A 14,834-nucleotide genomic window follows, 5' to 3' on the forward strand; every position below is an offset into this window, starting at 1 on the left:
GAAGTCACATACAGTAAAGCCAGCATTTTCAGCTGTAAATAAATGCAACTCTAATCTTAAATGTTATAGAAAACACAACATCAAGAATATTTGATTATTCTAAAAAAAAATTGGTTTGTTTTCATTACTGAACATGGAAGGTTGCTGTTCTTGTTATTGTTCCAGTATTAAAATTGTCTAACGGGAACATGGTACAAACTTCCGGCTGGTTTTAAACCTTGCAATAATTCTTCAAACTATAGTTCTCCCTCAACAATTTTGGGGAAGAGGTGTTTAAAGTAAAATTCCCTGAGCCTGGTAAGGTTTTCTTCCCAGGATGGATCCTTCATGATTTCAATAATTACACACCAGTGATTTGTCCAAACAACAAAGTGACAGTAATTTCGTTTGGCTAAGTACATTTGCCCTTGCACTTGGTGCCAGTAGACATGATTCCTTTTTAGTGAGTACGATCCATGCTCTTTTTCTCCAAACAAAATGTGTCACTTTTCAAAGCTTCCTCAATACTTGCATCTCTGAATGTATAGGAACACTTCGCCTCTAGAACATGGTCTTCACCCACTAATCCATCAGGGGAAGCTCCAAGAATGCCTGACTCGTCAAGCCACACCCCCGTCTCAACAACTTCAAGATGAGTTTTGGCAGTAAATGTTTTGATGGCTTCAGCCTCATTTGTGACTCCCCATGCCACAGCTTTGACACGTGAGATGTCATATTCCCCCAAGAGACGCTTAATAAGGGATGGGGTAACCCTCTTAGCAATGATGACGGAGCCAAAATTGCTTGCAGTCAAGCGCCCCTTCCTTACTAAATGCCAGGAGGGATTGTTTCTCTGACCAACTGTTAAAGAGCTGATTTGATTTACAATTTCTCTCTTGACCTTTAATTTCGGTCTGATAAACTCTAGTTGTTCAGCAGCAGTAGATAGAGTGAGAAATTCCCCAGAAAAAATTTGCTCTTCCACGGTTAAGACAGGTAGATCCCCCAGTTGTTTTGGCTCTGGGCTTAACAGCCAGCATAGGCCAGTGAACTTTCCATATGCTCGCAATTCTGAATACAGCGCTTCTCGATTGCCTTGATTTGGTTGTCGGAGTAAGGCTGTATATCCTGGCTTGGTTGGAGGAAACATTTCAGAAATAGATTTCCGAGAAATATCAGGTGCATTCCGTTTTTTCCATGAACACTCAACATCAGTCCGACTCAAGTTATAAATTCCATAGATGAACAGAGCTGCAGCATGGCTACATTTATAAGCTTCCCGTGGACACTCGCACTCGCTCGATTTAATCGCATTGTTTTGGTTAAGGTATATCTAAAAAGAAAATTATAAAAAACAAAGTTTAACAGTGTTTTTCTATAAGCTTTCATTTCAATGGTAGTCATTTACCGCATTTCACTTACCGTCACGTTATACACTTTTTTTTTCATACTAGTGTAAACCTGTCCCTTCAAAACACCTTGACTTGCACTAAAGCTTTCCTCATGGTTAGATTTGAAGTGATTTTCACCTCGTGCAACAGATTTATTCTCATTTTCGAAGAAAGAAAGTAGAGATGCAATTGTTAGCACCGCCATCTTGTTTCACAAACGTTTGTTTAGAACAGGAAATTTGGTTGGCATGGAAGCATGACATAACTGCTTTAGTACTCTATTTTAACGCTTTCAGTATTTCAGTTGGATGGAGGCCTTGCTTGTGGAAAATCTTGATTTTTTTTTAGAATAATTTGAAACTTTTGCCATGATGACTATCAAAAGTAGAGTATGTAAATGATCTCAAACGCATCAACACAATTGATACACTGAGTGTTGCCATGGTTGCAAACAACTTAGGTCGTGTGCAGACTCAAATCATGGCAGGAAATTCCATTGGAGTTTTACATAGAGCAGTACCAAACCACAAATTCAACCAAATCTTTTTGAGAGGAATGAACAATAGCAACAAATTTTCATCCGGAATATTCGCCCCATAGAATGAATTGTTTGCTCAAATTTCAAGTTACATTAACACCATCAAGGAATATGCTGCTGAAAGTTTGAGCCGTTTAAAACAATACATGCCTCAAAAATTTGTGGAAAGGTCATCAAAGTTTTGTTTCAGCCAAGAATTCATTGAAAAGGTAGGAATTTTGTGAAATTTCATCGACAGGTGTTTGCATTACTTTTGCACAATATTGTAACTTTCTGCGCAGCAATAGCTCTTTGGATCAGATTTCTTCACGTGCCTCATTTCATCCTTCCATGATTCCATGGTTAGCTTATCTGGAATGACTACAAACTCAGGAAACTAGATGTTTGTTTTGGTTGGTCGTGAACTTCCATCTTCTTATTTCTGAGCCTTTTTAGGTGAGGAAAACCTTTTAAAAGCTTGAAATCTGGTTAATTTACTCAGAGTTCCTGAGGTGCAGGCTTTGCTATTTTCCTTAGCCGCAAACATCTGTAATATAGAAAAAGATTACAAGCTAGGTTATGCCATAGCTTTACATTTATACTTTGCAGCGAAAGCCATTCAACTTACTCAGCATGCAAGAAACAGAAAAGTAAGACACTGATAGCTTCTGCAATGGGACAAAGACAATAGTATTCAGAAAAGTTTCTCAAAGAGAAAAATGATTTCTTGATAGCTGCAAGACAGTCGTGCTTGAAATGAAATAAGAAACTTTTCAATGGTTTTCTTCCTGTTATCTACAACGTTAAATACATTTTTATGTATGCAAGTCATTTTGGAGGAATTCCCCCAGCCGAATGTTAGAAATAACCTGACTCTACTTTACTTTTGGCACACACATGACAACTTAGTTTTCACTGAAAATGGATGTTAAACCTACAGTCTAACAATTCTCTACATTCATCACATCATTCCAATAGTGGAAGCTATATTTTCATATCACTTTACATGACTACCCTATGTCTGAGTTGTGTTTTGTGTTTACTACAACAATGCATTGATGTTTTATTCCTAAATTAAATACCTAATTTCTTAAACTGTGACAACTCAATTCGATCACTGCTAGGTTTCTTGGTGGTTGTGTTTTCTCAAATTGTGCTGACAAGTGTGGTATTGCCTTATAGCTTTTTGGCTGTTGGTATTGTCTTTTAGTTCCTTGTCTCACGGAATTAAATCATCTTTGAAATGAGCAATCAGCATACCTGTCTGGCTATTATTCGAAAGTGTATGACGGCTGTCTTCAGAAGTTCTAGCTGGAAAATCATCCTCAGAGTGCGTTGTCTTCATAAATGAGCCATGTACCATGCCATGGTTCAATGACATGCCAGTGTGTTTTAATTGCAGCCTTCCTTGCCCTGAGTGTAGAAGGGAACTCGAATTGGATACTCTGATGGAAATGTCTACAGTCCACATCCTGATGAAATATGACACCATTCTTACTTACTTTGACGTTCTTGAAGGCACAAGTTTTCCCTCCTTGAACCTGATTAGTATATTGTTCCCAGAGAGTTATCTGAATAGAACCAAATGGATCCCTTAGGGTTGCTTCCACCTTACTCATAGGGCCCATTAATGGTGTTAGCATTTTTTTCTTGCAATAAGTACTTAGGTAATGGATGGTATGCTGACAGTTGTTGGGATTGTGACTGGTTTAAAGGTGAGTAGTGGTTCCACTTGGTTTCTAGAGCTCATCAGTCCACTCTTTGTACCTGCTGTTGTATCATTGTTAAATTTCTTGATTTTGATTGGGCTTGTCCGCTCACTGAACTTTTGAAGTCATTATGTTTTGCTGCTGAGAAGCATACCCCTCTCACAACTTCTGTTTGTGTTTGAATTTGCATGTTGAACCACAGGGTTTTAACACTCTTCTTTGAAAGGAGATGTTGTTGAATTTATGTTGTGAATGTAGCCAGTGAGTTCATCATCCATTTTTCAGGAACAAAAGTAGCAACTATAAATTTGACTGTTCACTGGTCATTTGGTTGGCCATTTCTTGTAATCTTATCTTCCATCACTTTTCCTACCATCTCCCCTTCTTTTAGGTCAGTAATGGAAACTGCAGCTCCTACTTCTGGGAGGTTCACTCAGTTATGTATCTTATTTGCATGATTGGTCTTATCCCTCTGCATTCTCATTTCTTCTGTCCCGTTGATGTTCACTTTGCCACATAACTTTGAATGTTCTGTTCAAATAGATTGTAGTTCTTTTAAATTGTAACATTTCTTTTAGGGATGACCACAGCCACCTCTGCAATGTTAGTTTTGTGACAGGTTTCATTTTCAACTTTTAACCTTCAGTACTTTTGAGGTTTTGATAACTGCCTAATAAGATTTCATCTCCTACCTGGCTTCTATCTTCTGTGGGTTTACAGAAGATTCCAATGGGAGGAATATTTTTCTTTCCTTTTGTGCAAACTGGGACATAAAGTTCACCATGAGGGGGTAAAAAAGGGAAGAAAAAGGGGGAGAATGGGGAAAAAGGAGGATTGCTGTAGTTCACAAAAGTGAGCTTAATTTGAAAAAGAAAAGGTAACAGCATGGTGCATATTTCACTAAAATTGACAGTTTAAGTTGGGTAAATTGCACAAAAAGGAGATCAAAGAGGTAGACCTAAGTTGTTTACAACCATGGCAACACTCAGTGTATCAATTGTGTCAATGGTTTGGGATCATTTACATACTCTACTTTTGTTAGTCATTGTGGCAAAGTTTCAAATTACTCTATTAAAAAAAAATCAAGATCCTCCACAAGCAAGGCCTCCATCCAGCTGAAATACTAAAAGCATTGAAACACAAAGGGTTACTAGTGAGCTTTGCCAGTACTACGTGTATCATTAGAAAGTTGCATCTCACCAGTTCCGTGGCAAATTTACCTCGATCAGGGAGACATCAAAAGCTGTCTATGGAAGCGAACGGTGTATGTGGGAACAGTGCAAAATAAGTATTGGCAAAAGATATGGCATGCCAAACACGTCAAAAGTGAAAAAATCTGTTGAGCACCAATTGAGAAATAAAGTTTGTTGTTTGAGAATTGTGAGTTGGTGACTGAGAAATATAATCTACTGTTTGAAAACAAGCATTTGGTGGGTGAGAAATAATATTTGGTGGTTGAAAAACAATGCCTCAGAAAAAAAAGTTACTTGTTGAAACACAATTCACAAGGCTAGTAATTATTCAAATTTGCCACCATTTTTGATCATTGTGGATCTGCTAAAAAGACTTTTTACATCAACTATTGTAATATTTATTCATCATAATAATTGTGATGAAATTATTTTTTGTATTGGTGGCAGTCAAACTGAAAGCGAACATGAAGCAATCCTTGATGGCCCTGAGCTTGATGTTGATGCCCCCAATGCTGAACCTGAACCTGTTGCAGAGAGCAAGATTTCACTGGAAGTAGCATATGAAGCAGCCTAGAAGGAGATTGAAAGCCTAAAAGCTCAAATTGCAGCTCTCAAAATACATCCATCTGGACTTGAGCACTTTTGTCAGGCAGTACAGACGACTCAAACAATATCGAGGGCGCAATGAACACAGTCTTTATTCCCGAGCTTGACCACGAGCACTTCGTGTTACAACAACAACAATAATTGGGGAGCCCGGATGTAGTTTCCCTCAGGGAGGGCCTAGGTACAAGTGGCCAACATCCCCCCTTCTTTGAAAAAAAAAAGAAAAAAAAATTAATAGTAAATAGAACAGAGTAAAGTAGGCAGGTGTAGCCTTATATAAGGTTCTGTTCGGACTGTTATCATGGAAAGTTCTGCAAACCGTGCTGTTATGCAGCGCGAACGTTTATGGCAGGCATTACTTGAGTTCAAAGTCTTTGAACCGAGTTGGTGGTTTGATGAGTCTTGTGCGTGTTCTCATTTCGGGTTGGTGATCCCTTGGCTGTTCTTGAATTGTAGCAAGGGGTGTGTCGATAGGCAGCTCACTTGGGCCCGTGGCTGGTGTGCTTGGTTCTTGTGGTTGTGGAGGGGAAGGGGTGTCGAGAACTGGGCCGCTGTTACTTTTGTCCAATGAGGGAGGTGGTTGCTGTGTAGGCTGATTAGTGGGCATATTCAGCTCTGATCCTAGACGATTGTAGTGATTTGCAAGGCTGTGGCCTGGTCTAGGCGTGAGCGTGGGTGGGGTGCACGGTGGTGTTTGGGGAGGAGGAGGTACTGCATGCCTGATGTGTATCCGATTTCGTCGAATGGTACTGTGGGGCGTTTGTATGGTGTAAGATCTTGAGTGGCGTTGTCCGGTGACACGGCCATATGCCCAAGGGTTGCCTGGTTTGCTTGTCGGTGGTCGTGCATACACAAATTCACCAATGTTGATGCTATTCTGCTCTGGGCCCGCAGTCTTGTCATAGTGAGCTTTACTGGTGTTGCGTTTGGCCTTGAGTTCTGCTGATACAGTGTCACGGTTGATTGACATGGGCTCGAGAAGGTGGTCAGCTGTTGGGAGCGTCGTTCGTGTCCGGCGGCTCACCATGCGTTGGGCAGGAGAGTAGGTGTGGTCTTTTGGTGGTGTGTTTCTGTAATTGAGCAAGGCGATTTGGAAGTCATCTGATTTCTTTAGCATAGACTTCGATACTTTCACTGCTGCCTCGGCTCGGCCGTTGCCCTGGGAGTGATAGGGACTTGAGGTGGTATGTTTGAACCCGTACTGAGAGGCAAAGTCCATGTAATCCTTACTGGTGAATTGTGGTCCGTTGTCTGTGTGGCAGATACGTGGAACGCCAAACCTGGCGAAATGAGCTTTGGTTTTGTTAATGACTGATGTTGTCAAAGTGTCGTCAAGTTCATCCACTTCGATCCAGTCAGAAAAATGGCACACTGTTACAAGGTAGGCTTTCTGTCTGTACTGGAAGATGTCTTGGCTGATGATCTGCCATGGTAGTGTTGGAATCGGAAGTGATCGCATAGGTTCCTTTGTTGACTTTGATCCATACTGTGCGCAGGTACTGCAGTTGTTGCACATATCAAACACTGCTTGTCTCATCCCGGGCCAGAATAGTACGTCTCGTGCCATGCGTACATTTGATTCAGGACCAAAGTGGTTTGCATGGATTTTCAGCAGCATCTCAGCTTGCATGGACTGCGGTATCATAACTTGGGCGCCTTTGTAGATGAGGCCATTGTCAGTGGTTAGCTCGTCTCTGTAGGTCCAGTATGCTCGTAGTGGTTGTGGTAGCTGCTTTCTGTCATCCGGCCAGCCTTGGGCGATTGTGGCCATTAACTTGGAGAGGTGTTCATCCTTTTTGGTCTCATCGCGTAGGCGAGATTCGGTGGTTTCTGTGAGGCGGGGGTTGTGGGTATCGGATTCCTCTGTGAGTTCAGTCCTGAATACTTCAAAGCCTGTGACCCTGGCATGTACTGGGGTAGGTAGTGCTGCTCTTGAGAGAGTGTCTGCCAGGTAGAGTGAGGTTCCTTTCTTGTATTGGATGGTGAAGCGGTATCTCTGCAGTCTCATTAGCATTTTCTGTAGCCGTGCTGGGGCTTTGTGCAGAGGTTTTTTGCAGATGGTCTCAAGTGGCTGGTGGTCGGTGTGAACTTCGATATCTGATTTGCCATAGAGCCAGTGGTCAAATTTTCCAAATGCGTTACAAATGGCCAAGCACTCTTTTTCGATTTGGGAGTATCGTTGTTCTGTTGCGTTGAGGCTGTTTGATGTGTATGCTACGGGTTGGAGGCGTCCTTCACTATTGGGCTGAAGGAGGGCACCGCCCACGCCTTCTTCAGTAGCGTCGACTTGAAGTGTGACCGGTTTACTGAGGTCATAGTATTGGAGCACTGGTGCAGTGGAGATGAGGTGTTTGGCTTTGTTAAATGCGTCATCTTGTGCTTGTGCCCACATAAAGGGGATATCTGACTTGGTGAGTTGGGTGAGAGGCCGGATGATGGTGCTGAGGTTTGGACAATAGGGTGAGAGATAGTTGGCCATTCCCACGAATCGCTGAACACCTGCTTTGTTTCGGGGTGGGGCCATTGCTGAGATTGCTGCTATCTTGTCTGGGTCTGCTTGCATTCCTCGATCAGTTATGACGTTGCCCATGAATTTGACTTGTTGTAGCTTGAACTGCAGTTTGCTCTGGTTTAATTTTATGTTCTTTTTGGAGCAGCGCTCCATAAGTGCGACAAGACGGCGGTCGTGGTCTTTCTCAGCTTCTTGGTAGGTTGTTCCTTCTCCGAACACAAGTATATCATCGGCGATGCATAATACTCCATCAAGACCCTCTAGAGCTGACATGAGGCGCTTTTGAAATTCCTCAGGAGCGCTTGATATGCCAAATGGGAGGCGGAGCCATCGGTATCTCCGATAAGACGTGTGCATTGTCGTCATCAGTGACGATTCTTCATCAAGTGGTACGTGTAGAAAGCCTTCTCTGACATCAACAAGTGAGAAACATTTGGCATGGCAGAGTTTATGGAGCTGTTCAGACAGTGTTGGCATTTGATACACTGGTCTGAGAATTCCTTTATTGACTGTTTGACTGGGGTCAATGCAGATTCTTGTCTTCTTTGGTGTCTCTTTAATGACTTCATTGGAGCACCACGAGGTGGGTTCCTCTACTTTCTTTATGATACCAGCTGCGGTGTATCTGTCAAGGGCTTCCTTTTCTTTCATGCGTTTTGCCACAGGGACTCGATGTATTGGCATTTGTACTGGTGAGACGTCAGCTTTTACTTCGAAATGAACTGGGGGTCCCAGGCAGCCAAGGCCTTCGAAGTTTTCAGGATACTGTGTTAGTATGTCTTCCTTGGTGAGGTTCCCGGGTGGGGCCAGGCGTCGTTTGGAAGGGATCATTATAGGTTTAGAAGGTGAGGGCGTTGCTGGGTCACCGTATGGGTTGGCACTGTCGGGTTGGTCAGGGTGGCGGCCTTTTACTCCCTTGAGTGTACCGTTGGCTTGAGCTGCTGGGTCGCCTGGGTCTGGATTGGTTTGTGGCAAGCTGGCTGGGTAGGTAGGGGCTCTCTTGCCTGACGAGTCTCTTACTGCTGATGTGAGTGAGAATATTTCGTGTGCCCTGATGGTGATGAGCCCCAGTGCCTCGCAGTCGGAGCCAGAGAGAAGGGCTGGTTTGTTCATCATGACATCCCTAGGAAGTATCTGGAATGTGAGCGATTCGTATCGTTTGTTTCTTTCGCACAGAAGGTCGATCTGCCCAGTGGTTTCAGCGGCTGGGAGTCGCCATAGGGGTGTAGTAGGTAGGGTGACTTTCTAAGCTTCATGTTTGGCATCAGCCTGAAAAGGGTATCTTCAGACAAGGTATTGCAGGTGGCGGCGGTGTCTATTTGGAATGTCACTGGGGTGAATTTGTTCCCTGTTGCAGACATGGGCAGTGTAACAAAGTATTTTTCTTTGCGTGGGTTGTGTGGATACTGTGTATTTGCCGTGTTTCCAGGGAGTAGCACTGTTCTTGGTAGTCATCAGTGTAGTACTCCACAGGGTGTTGGTCATTTGTCATCTGCAGCATATGTACGTTTTGTTCACGAGGGGGTTTTGGTTGGGACCGGCCGCGAGGTGCTCTGTGGCCTCGCCCCCTACCCTGAGCTTGCCATTGGGTAGTTCTCCTTGGTTGTTCATGTTGGGGGGCGCCTGTCTCGAGACAGACTCTGGAGAAGTGGTCGTTAATTCCACACTTAGTGCAGGTTTTGCCATTTGCAGGGCATGTTTTCCAGGGGTGAGGTCCGCGTCGGTCTCCACACCAAAAGCAGGTTCCAGGCTCCCGCTTTAGTTTCATTTGTTTGTGGCTTATCCAATTAACTTGTTCCTCGATTCCTTTTGTGGCGTCTGTTATGAGTTTGTTGGCTTTTTGGGCTGACTCGAGGGCCTTGGCTTCGGCAACGACATCTTGCATGTTCTTGGGCATTCCGTCCGACTTTAAATGCGTTTTTAGTAACTCAGCTCTCATTGTGCCATCGTGCAAGCCAAAAACGAATTTGTCACGGCACATTTCGTCGGTCAGTGCATTGTACGAGCACAGGCTGCCCGCCTGTCTGACCTTAACTTCCCATTCCTGAACAGATTCGTGTGGGCTTTGCTGAGTGTTCCAGAATTTAAATCTGTCCGCCAATAGGGAGCTTCCGATAGATCCAGTGTAATGAAGTTGTAATTTGTCCATCCAGATCCATGGTTTTTTCTGATCATCAGCTGCTATCTGGGGTTCAATTGTGTAACGGATCACTTGCAAGGCTTCGTCCGGCATTGCCGATCGGAGCGCTGATATTTCCAGTAATGGTTTCTTGTAGTAATCTGCTCTCTCTGTCTCGGGGTTTTTCGCTAAGTTTCGGTAGTCTGCTTGGATGCAGTAGTCGTGGAATCTGAGTTCGAAGTTCTTGAAATTTTCTGACGTATTCCCGCCGAGTTTCAATTCAGGTCGCTTGAGGTTCGCCATCGCTGTTTGACGAGTCGGCTGCGGTCGTTGAATTCGCTAAATGTACGTTTGCTCTCCGTAAATGCTTCTCTTGTCGATTTATCGGATCTATCCCACTCCTGACACCATGTCAGGCAGTACAGACGACTCAAACAATATCGAGGGCGCAATGAACACAGTCTTTATTCCCGAGCTTGACCACGAGCACTTCGTGTTACAACAACAACAATAATTGGGGAGCCCGGATGTAGTTTCCCTCAGGGAGGGCCTAGGTACAAGTGACGGGCCAACACTTTTCTGACAATGTTAGTATTATATTTTATTCTGAATTTCTTAGCTATAAACATTTTTAAAATTTCTATCATTTTGTTGAGCCTTCTGCACAACATATGAAATATGTTTATTCTGCAGGTATGCAAGCCAGGAGGCCCTCTGTTCGTAATATGCTCTTGATTGATGAGCTGTTTTTATTTTTAGGTAGAATCAGGCTTGGCCTGTTTGCACAAGATTTTACAGATAGATTTTTTATAAGCATATCATCTGTTAGCGGGAAAATAACCACCTGGGTAAATTGTATGTATTTTTTACTTGGCACCCAGCCAGTCTGGGTTTCTAGGGAGCAAATTGATGCATCTATGCTGCAAGCTTTTAAAGACCTATATCCAACAATAAGGGTGATGATAGACTGCACAGAGTTACATGTGTAGACCTCATCATAATTATTGCTTCAATCTCAACTGTATTCATCATGTAAAAGCAATACCACTCTGAAAGGACTCATTGATATTGCTCTTCAAGGAGCAGTTACATTTGTATCCTCACTTTACACAGGTTCCATATCAGATAAGGAAATCACTTGCTGCTGTGGTTTATTAGATCTCTTAGAAGACAACAACTTTGTGGTGGCAGACAAGGGGTTTGACGTTGAAGATATATTACATAAAAAGAAAATAAAGTTGAATATCCCTCCATATCTCCAAAGTAAGGGCCAGTTTTCAGTAAGGCCATCCCAATTTAATGCTTTGTTTCCCATTGCCCGACCGACCCATTTTTTTTGGAAAAGTTAAAAAAAAAGTTCTTGTCGTATTTACACCAATTGTCATAAATTAACATCGATACAACATTTTTAAAGCCTTTTTAGACATTTGACAGTAGTTTTGATATACATCTTTTACCATCGGATTATATCTTCAAGACCAAATGTGAGATTTAACATGCAAAAGTAACTGGAACACAAACGGAATGTTTGTTGGAAAAGAACATTTCGTCAAGACAGCTTTCTTCATTAAACAGTAACTTTCTAACAGTCTTGCTTGTCAGTTTCAATCTCATAATGGGGCGACTGATGATCATGAAAGTTTAGTTCTAACACGAAGTTGCATTCAAGGTTTCTTCTTCTTCTTTCCGGTGGATGCTGTTACTGTTTTCAGGGTGGAGACAACAGGCTCGGCACCCTTTTTCAAGCAGGCCCGACAAACAGGGTTAACCACTTTGTATTGGCACTTCATCTCTTCATTCACTAGTGCATCAGGTTCTGTACTTCCACATCTGCAACAGATCAGGTCAAAGTTTTTGCACGAATAATACTGCTTTTCCACTGGATCACTGCATGAAATATCCTGGCATGCGATGAAGATTTCTGCTACAGGATGTCCTTCTGGGAGGATTGGAGCTCCACAAGTGTACATTAACTGTCTGCCCATTGAGATTTGTTTAAGTACCTCAGCTGGATTTCGTCTAAAGATATAACAATATACTTTTTAAACAGACAAGAATGTAGCTTTTGAAACGTAAAAGTTACTACTACTTAATCTATAATAATTGATTTGTGTTTGCCTTTGGAACTGAGGCAGCTCATTCAAATAATGTATTATTAACTACATCTACATGCACCTGTCCTTGATAAAGTGAGTCACCAGGGTCACTGGGTATTTCTGGGATTAAAGTCTCAGTGGGGGTCACAGGAATGCAGCAGAAGTCGTGATCTAACGCCATGGGCCTTGTCGACTCTGGACTGGTCACAAGCACTCTTCTTCCTCTGTCTACTGATGCCAAAGGACAGTGTGGTTCCCCAATATTGATGAAATGCTTGTCGTCTTCCATAAGCATGAACTAGTGGACTTTAAACTTCACCAGGCACGATCTCAGGTACTTTGCCAAAGCTGCACAGTAGTGTACGTCTGGATGGATATGCCTAATTTGCCTAGTTTGAACATGGAACAGAACATTGAACCTTCCAGTGTACTGGGTTGCAGAACGTGAACTGGGGTCTTTTGGCCAAAACTGATAGCGAACCCAGGCCTCAGATGGAATTGGGGTTTCTTCGGGTAACTTTTCTTTCACTTGTTTTATCAAATCAGGCACACTTATGCCTACGGGCATGTATCCCACATCTCCATGTCTCCTTTCCTGAGCTGCCATGTGCTCCTCTAGATAAGACCCTAAGGCTTCCCAGAACACCTCGTACTTCTCTGGATGGCCCTCATTCATTTCTCGTAAATCGATGGCTAGATCTGGATCCTCAGAATTAATTGCCACTGCCATTCTGATGTCGAGAGCGTTTGAAATGGCATTGTCATTTGCTGAACTATCATCAGTAAGAGAACGATTAATAGCCCTTCGAATTGCAGGTGTAATCTTGGCCACATTTCCAAACCTGCTTGGAAATTCTGCCTTCAGAGCTCTGGTATGGAACGTTGGCATATCTTGTTTGAGAACTGCGGCGACTCTGTCTGACAGTTGTCGTTCTGTACTGTCATTGGGGACCTTCCAAAAGAAGACGCATGTTCTCCAACTTCCTCCGGGGAGACCGTTTTTCAAAAGAGTAGATACGTAATGATAGCGGGCTTCTTTCGTGGCATCATCTCCAATTAAATTGTTGAGAAAAATAGGATCATAACATGGTCTAGTTTGGATTTCATGGAAAAGGTCGTTGTAGCGCTCTAAAACTGGCCCTGAACCTTTTGAAAGGACAGTTGTGATAGTTGCGTCTGTGAATGGGCTGCAAGGTAAATTAAGGCCCATTTGATTTGCACTTATCTTCTCATTCTTCCTTTCCAACATACAATGATACTTCTTCATACTATTTCCAATCTCTTCAAGATCATGAATAGAACAAATAACTTATCGTTTAGTACAAACCCTATTAAACGTGTTTTACGTCATGCCATCTATTTTCACCGCTAACGTTATTTTTAAGTGGAAGCAACGTACTATTATTAATGCCTACCTGCTTAAAAGTTTTCCACTCAGACCTTGCAAGCCACGCAAATAGCAGCATGTCATAAACCTCTGCTACTTTCTCTGACAGTTCTTCATGTAATATCTGAGGTCTTGCTTTTTTCTTCCCTTTCCAGTCATTGTATCTAAATACAGATATTTTCATAGCATTTTTTATTTATTAAGACATTCTTCATTGGACTGTAAACATCAAAGATAATGTCCTGATTATGGGAATCATAATAATATAAATCTACCCAATGAAACTCTGGGGCGATGCCGCCAACGCCACATTATCAATATCATCATGCAACCCCATAATTAGTTTTGGCATCTTTAAGCTTCTTTCGATGAATTTTGGAATGTGAGGATCCAAGTACCAAGCTATGTTGGTAAGCTTCTTGAAAAACGCAACACCTTTTGTAAAAAATAGTATATTTATATGTATTACATAAATATATACAAGACACAACATTTGAATTCGAGGTATGAGTCGAAACATATTAAATCCTTCAAACACCAGCAATATTGAGCGCCATTTTTGTGGATATGACAGTTAAATGCAATATGATAAAAGAAACAGGAAAAGTAATATATTTATTTATACTGTTCACGAAATTTTAGGAGAGAGGGGCATCAAATCAGTGTGCATTCACTGAAATTCTAACAAAACTGTTTCGCTTTGAAGACTTCCGATGGAGTATTTGTTTTTTAATACATTTAATACTTTTTAATAATAATTGTATAAATTGTATACTATTGTATAAATTAAAAGAGGAAAAACCAACATTCTAAAATGGACACGCACCTGAAGATTTCACCTCTGCAGGAGGAAAACCTGCACCAGGGTATAGGATTTTTGCAAGCTGCAGAAGACGGTTATGCAGTTCCACCCATTAGGATTTGCTTGCTCCTCAGATCCTATTTCCGGCAGAAGTATCTTTGTGCTCACGGCTTTCATCAGAACGTCGAAAGCGTTCAATGGCTTGACAGCTTTTGCCTGTGGTTCTTCGTCTAGAGCATCAAAATCTACAAAGTTCGCACTGAGGGCATTAACACTCGCTCCATGTTTTCTGCGAGATCAACCGAAACGAAATCTTTCAGTTCTGCATCTCCAGGCTTCTTAAATCCCACTCTGCATTTGACACGTACATCTAAATCTCCATCATACACATCGGTAAACACTTCTTGAAACGACAAGTTCTTGTCAGCGAACTTTACCTTAGGTAAGGCCACAACTTTCTTCTCTTTTCGTAATCTTATCACAAGCGCACATGCGTTACTGTCTGCCATTGTAGATAAAGAAT

At 42.2% G+C, this 14,834-nt stretch overlaps 1 protein-coding gene and 1 pseudogene across 1 annotated transcript; both read right to left on the reverse strand.

Moving 5' to 3' along the window:
- Positions 1-236: 236 nt before the first annotated feature.
- LOC131769215 (uncharacterized) lies at positions 237-1,575 on the reverse strand (annotated as a pseudogene).
- Positions 1,576-9,234: 7,659 nt separating this feature from the next.
- On the reverse strand, positions 9,235-10,056 carry LOC136279570 (uncharacterized). The gene has a single exon (XM_066163514.1). It carries the CDS (start codon positions 10,054-10,056, stop codon positions 9,235-9,237), a length of 822 nt encoding a protein of 273 aa, XP_066019611.1.
- Positions 10,057-14,834: the final 4,778 nt, after the last annotated feature.

Source organism: Pocillopora verrucosa, chromosome 3 (genome assembly GCF_036669915.1).
Source record: "Pocillopora verrucosa isolate sample1 chromosome 3, ASM3666991v2, whole genome shotgun sequence".
In the NCBI taxonomy this organism is placed as follows: domain Eukaryota; kingdom Metazoa; phylum Cnidaria; class Anthozoa; order Scleractinia; family Pocilloporidae; genus Pocillopora; species Pocillopora verrucosa.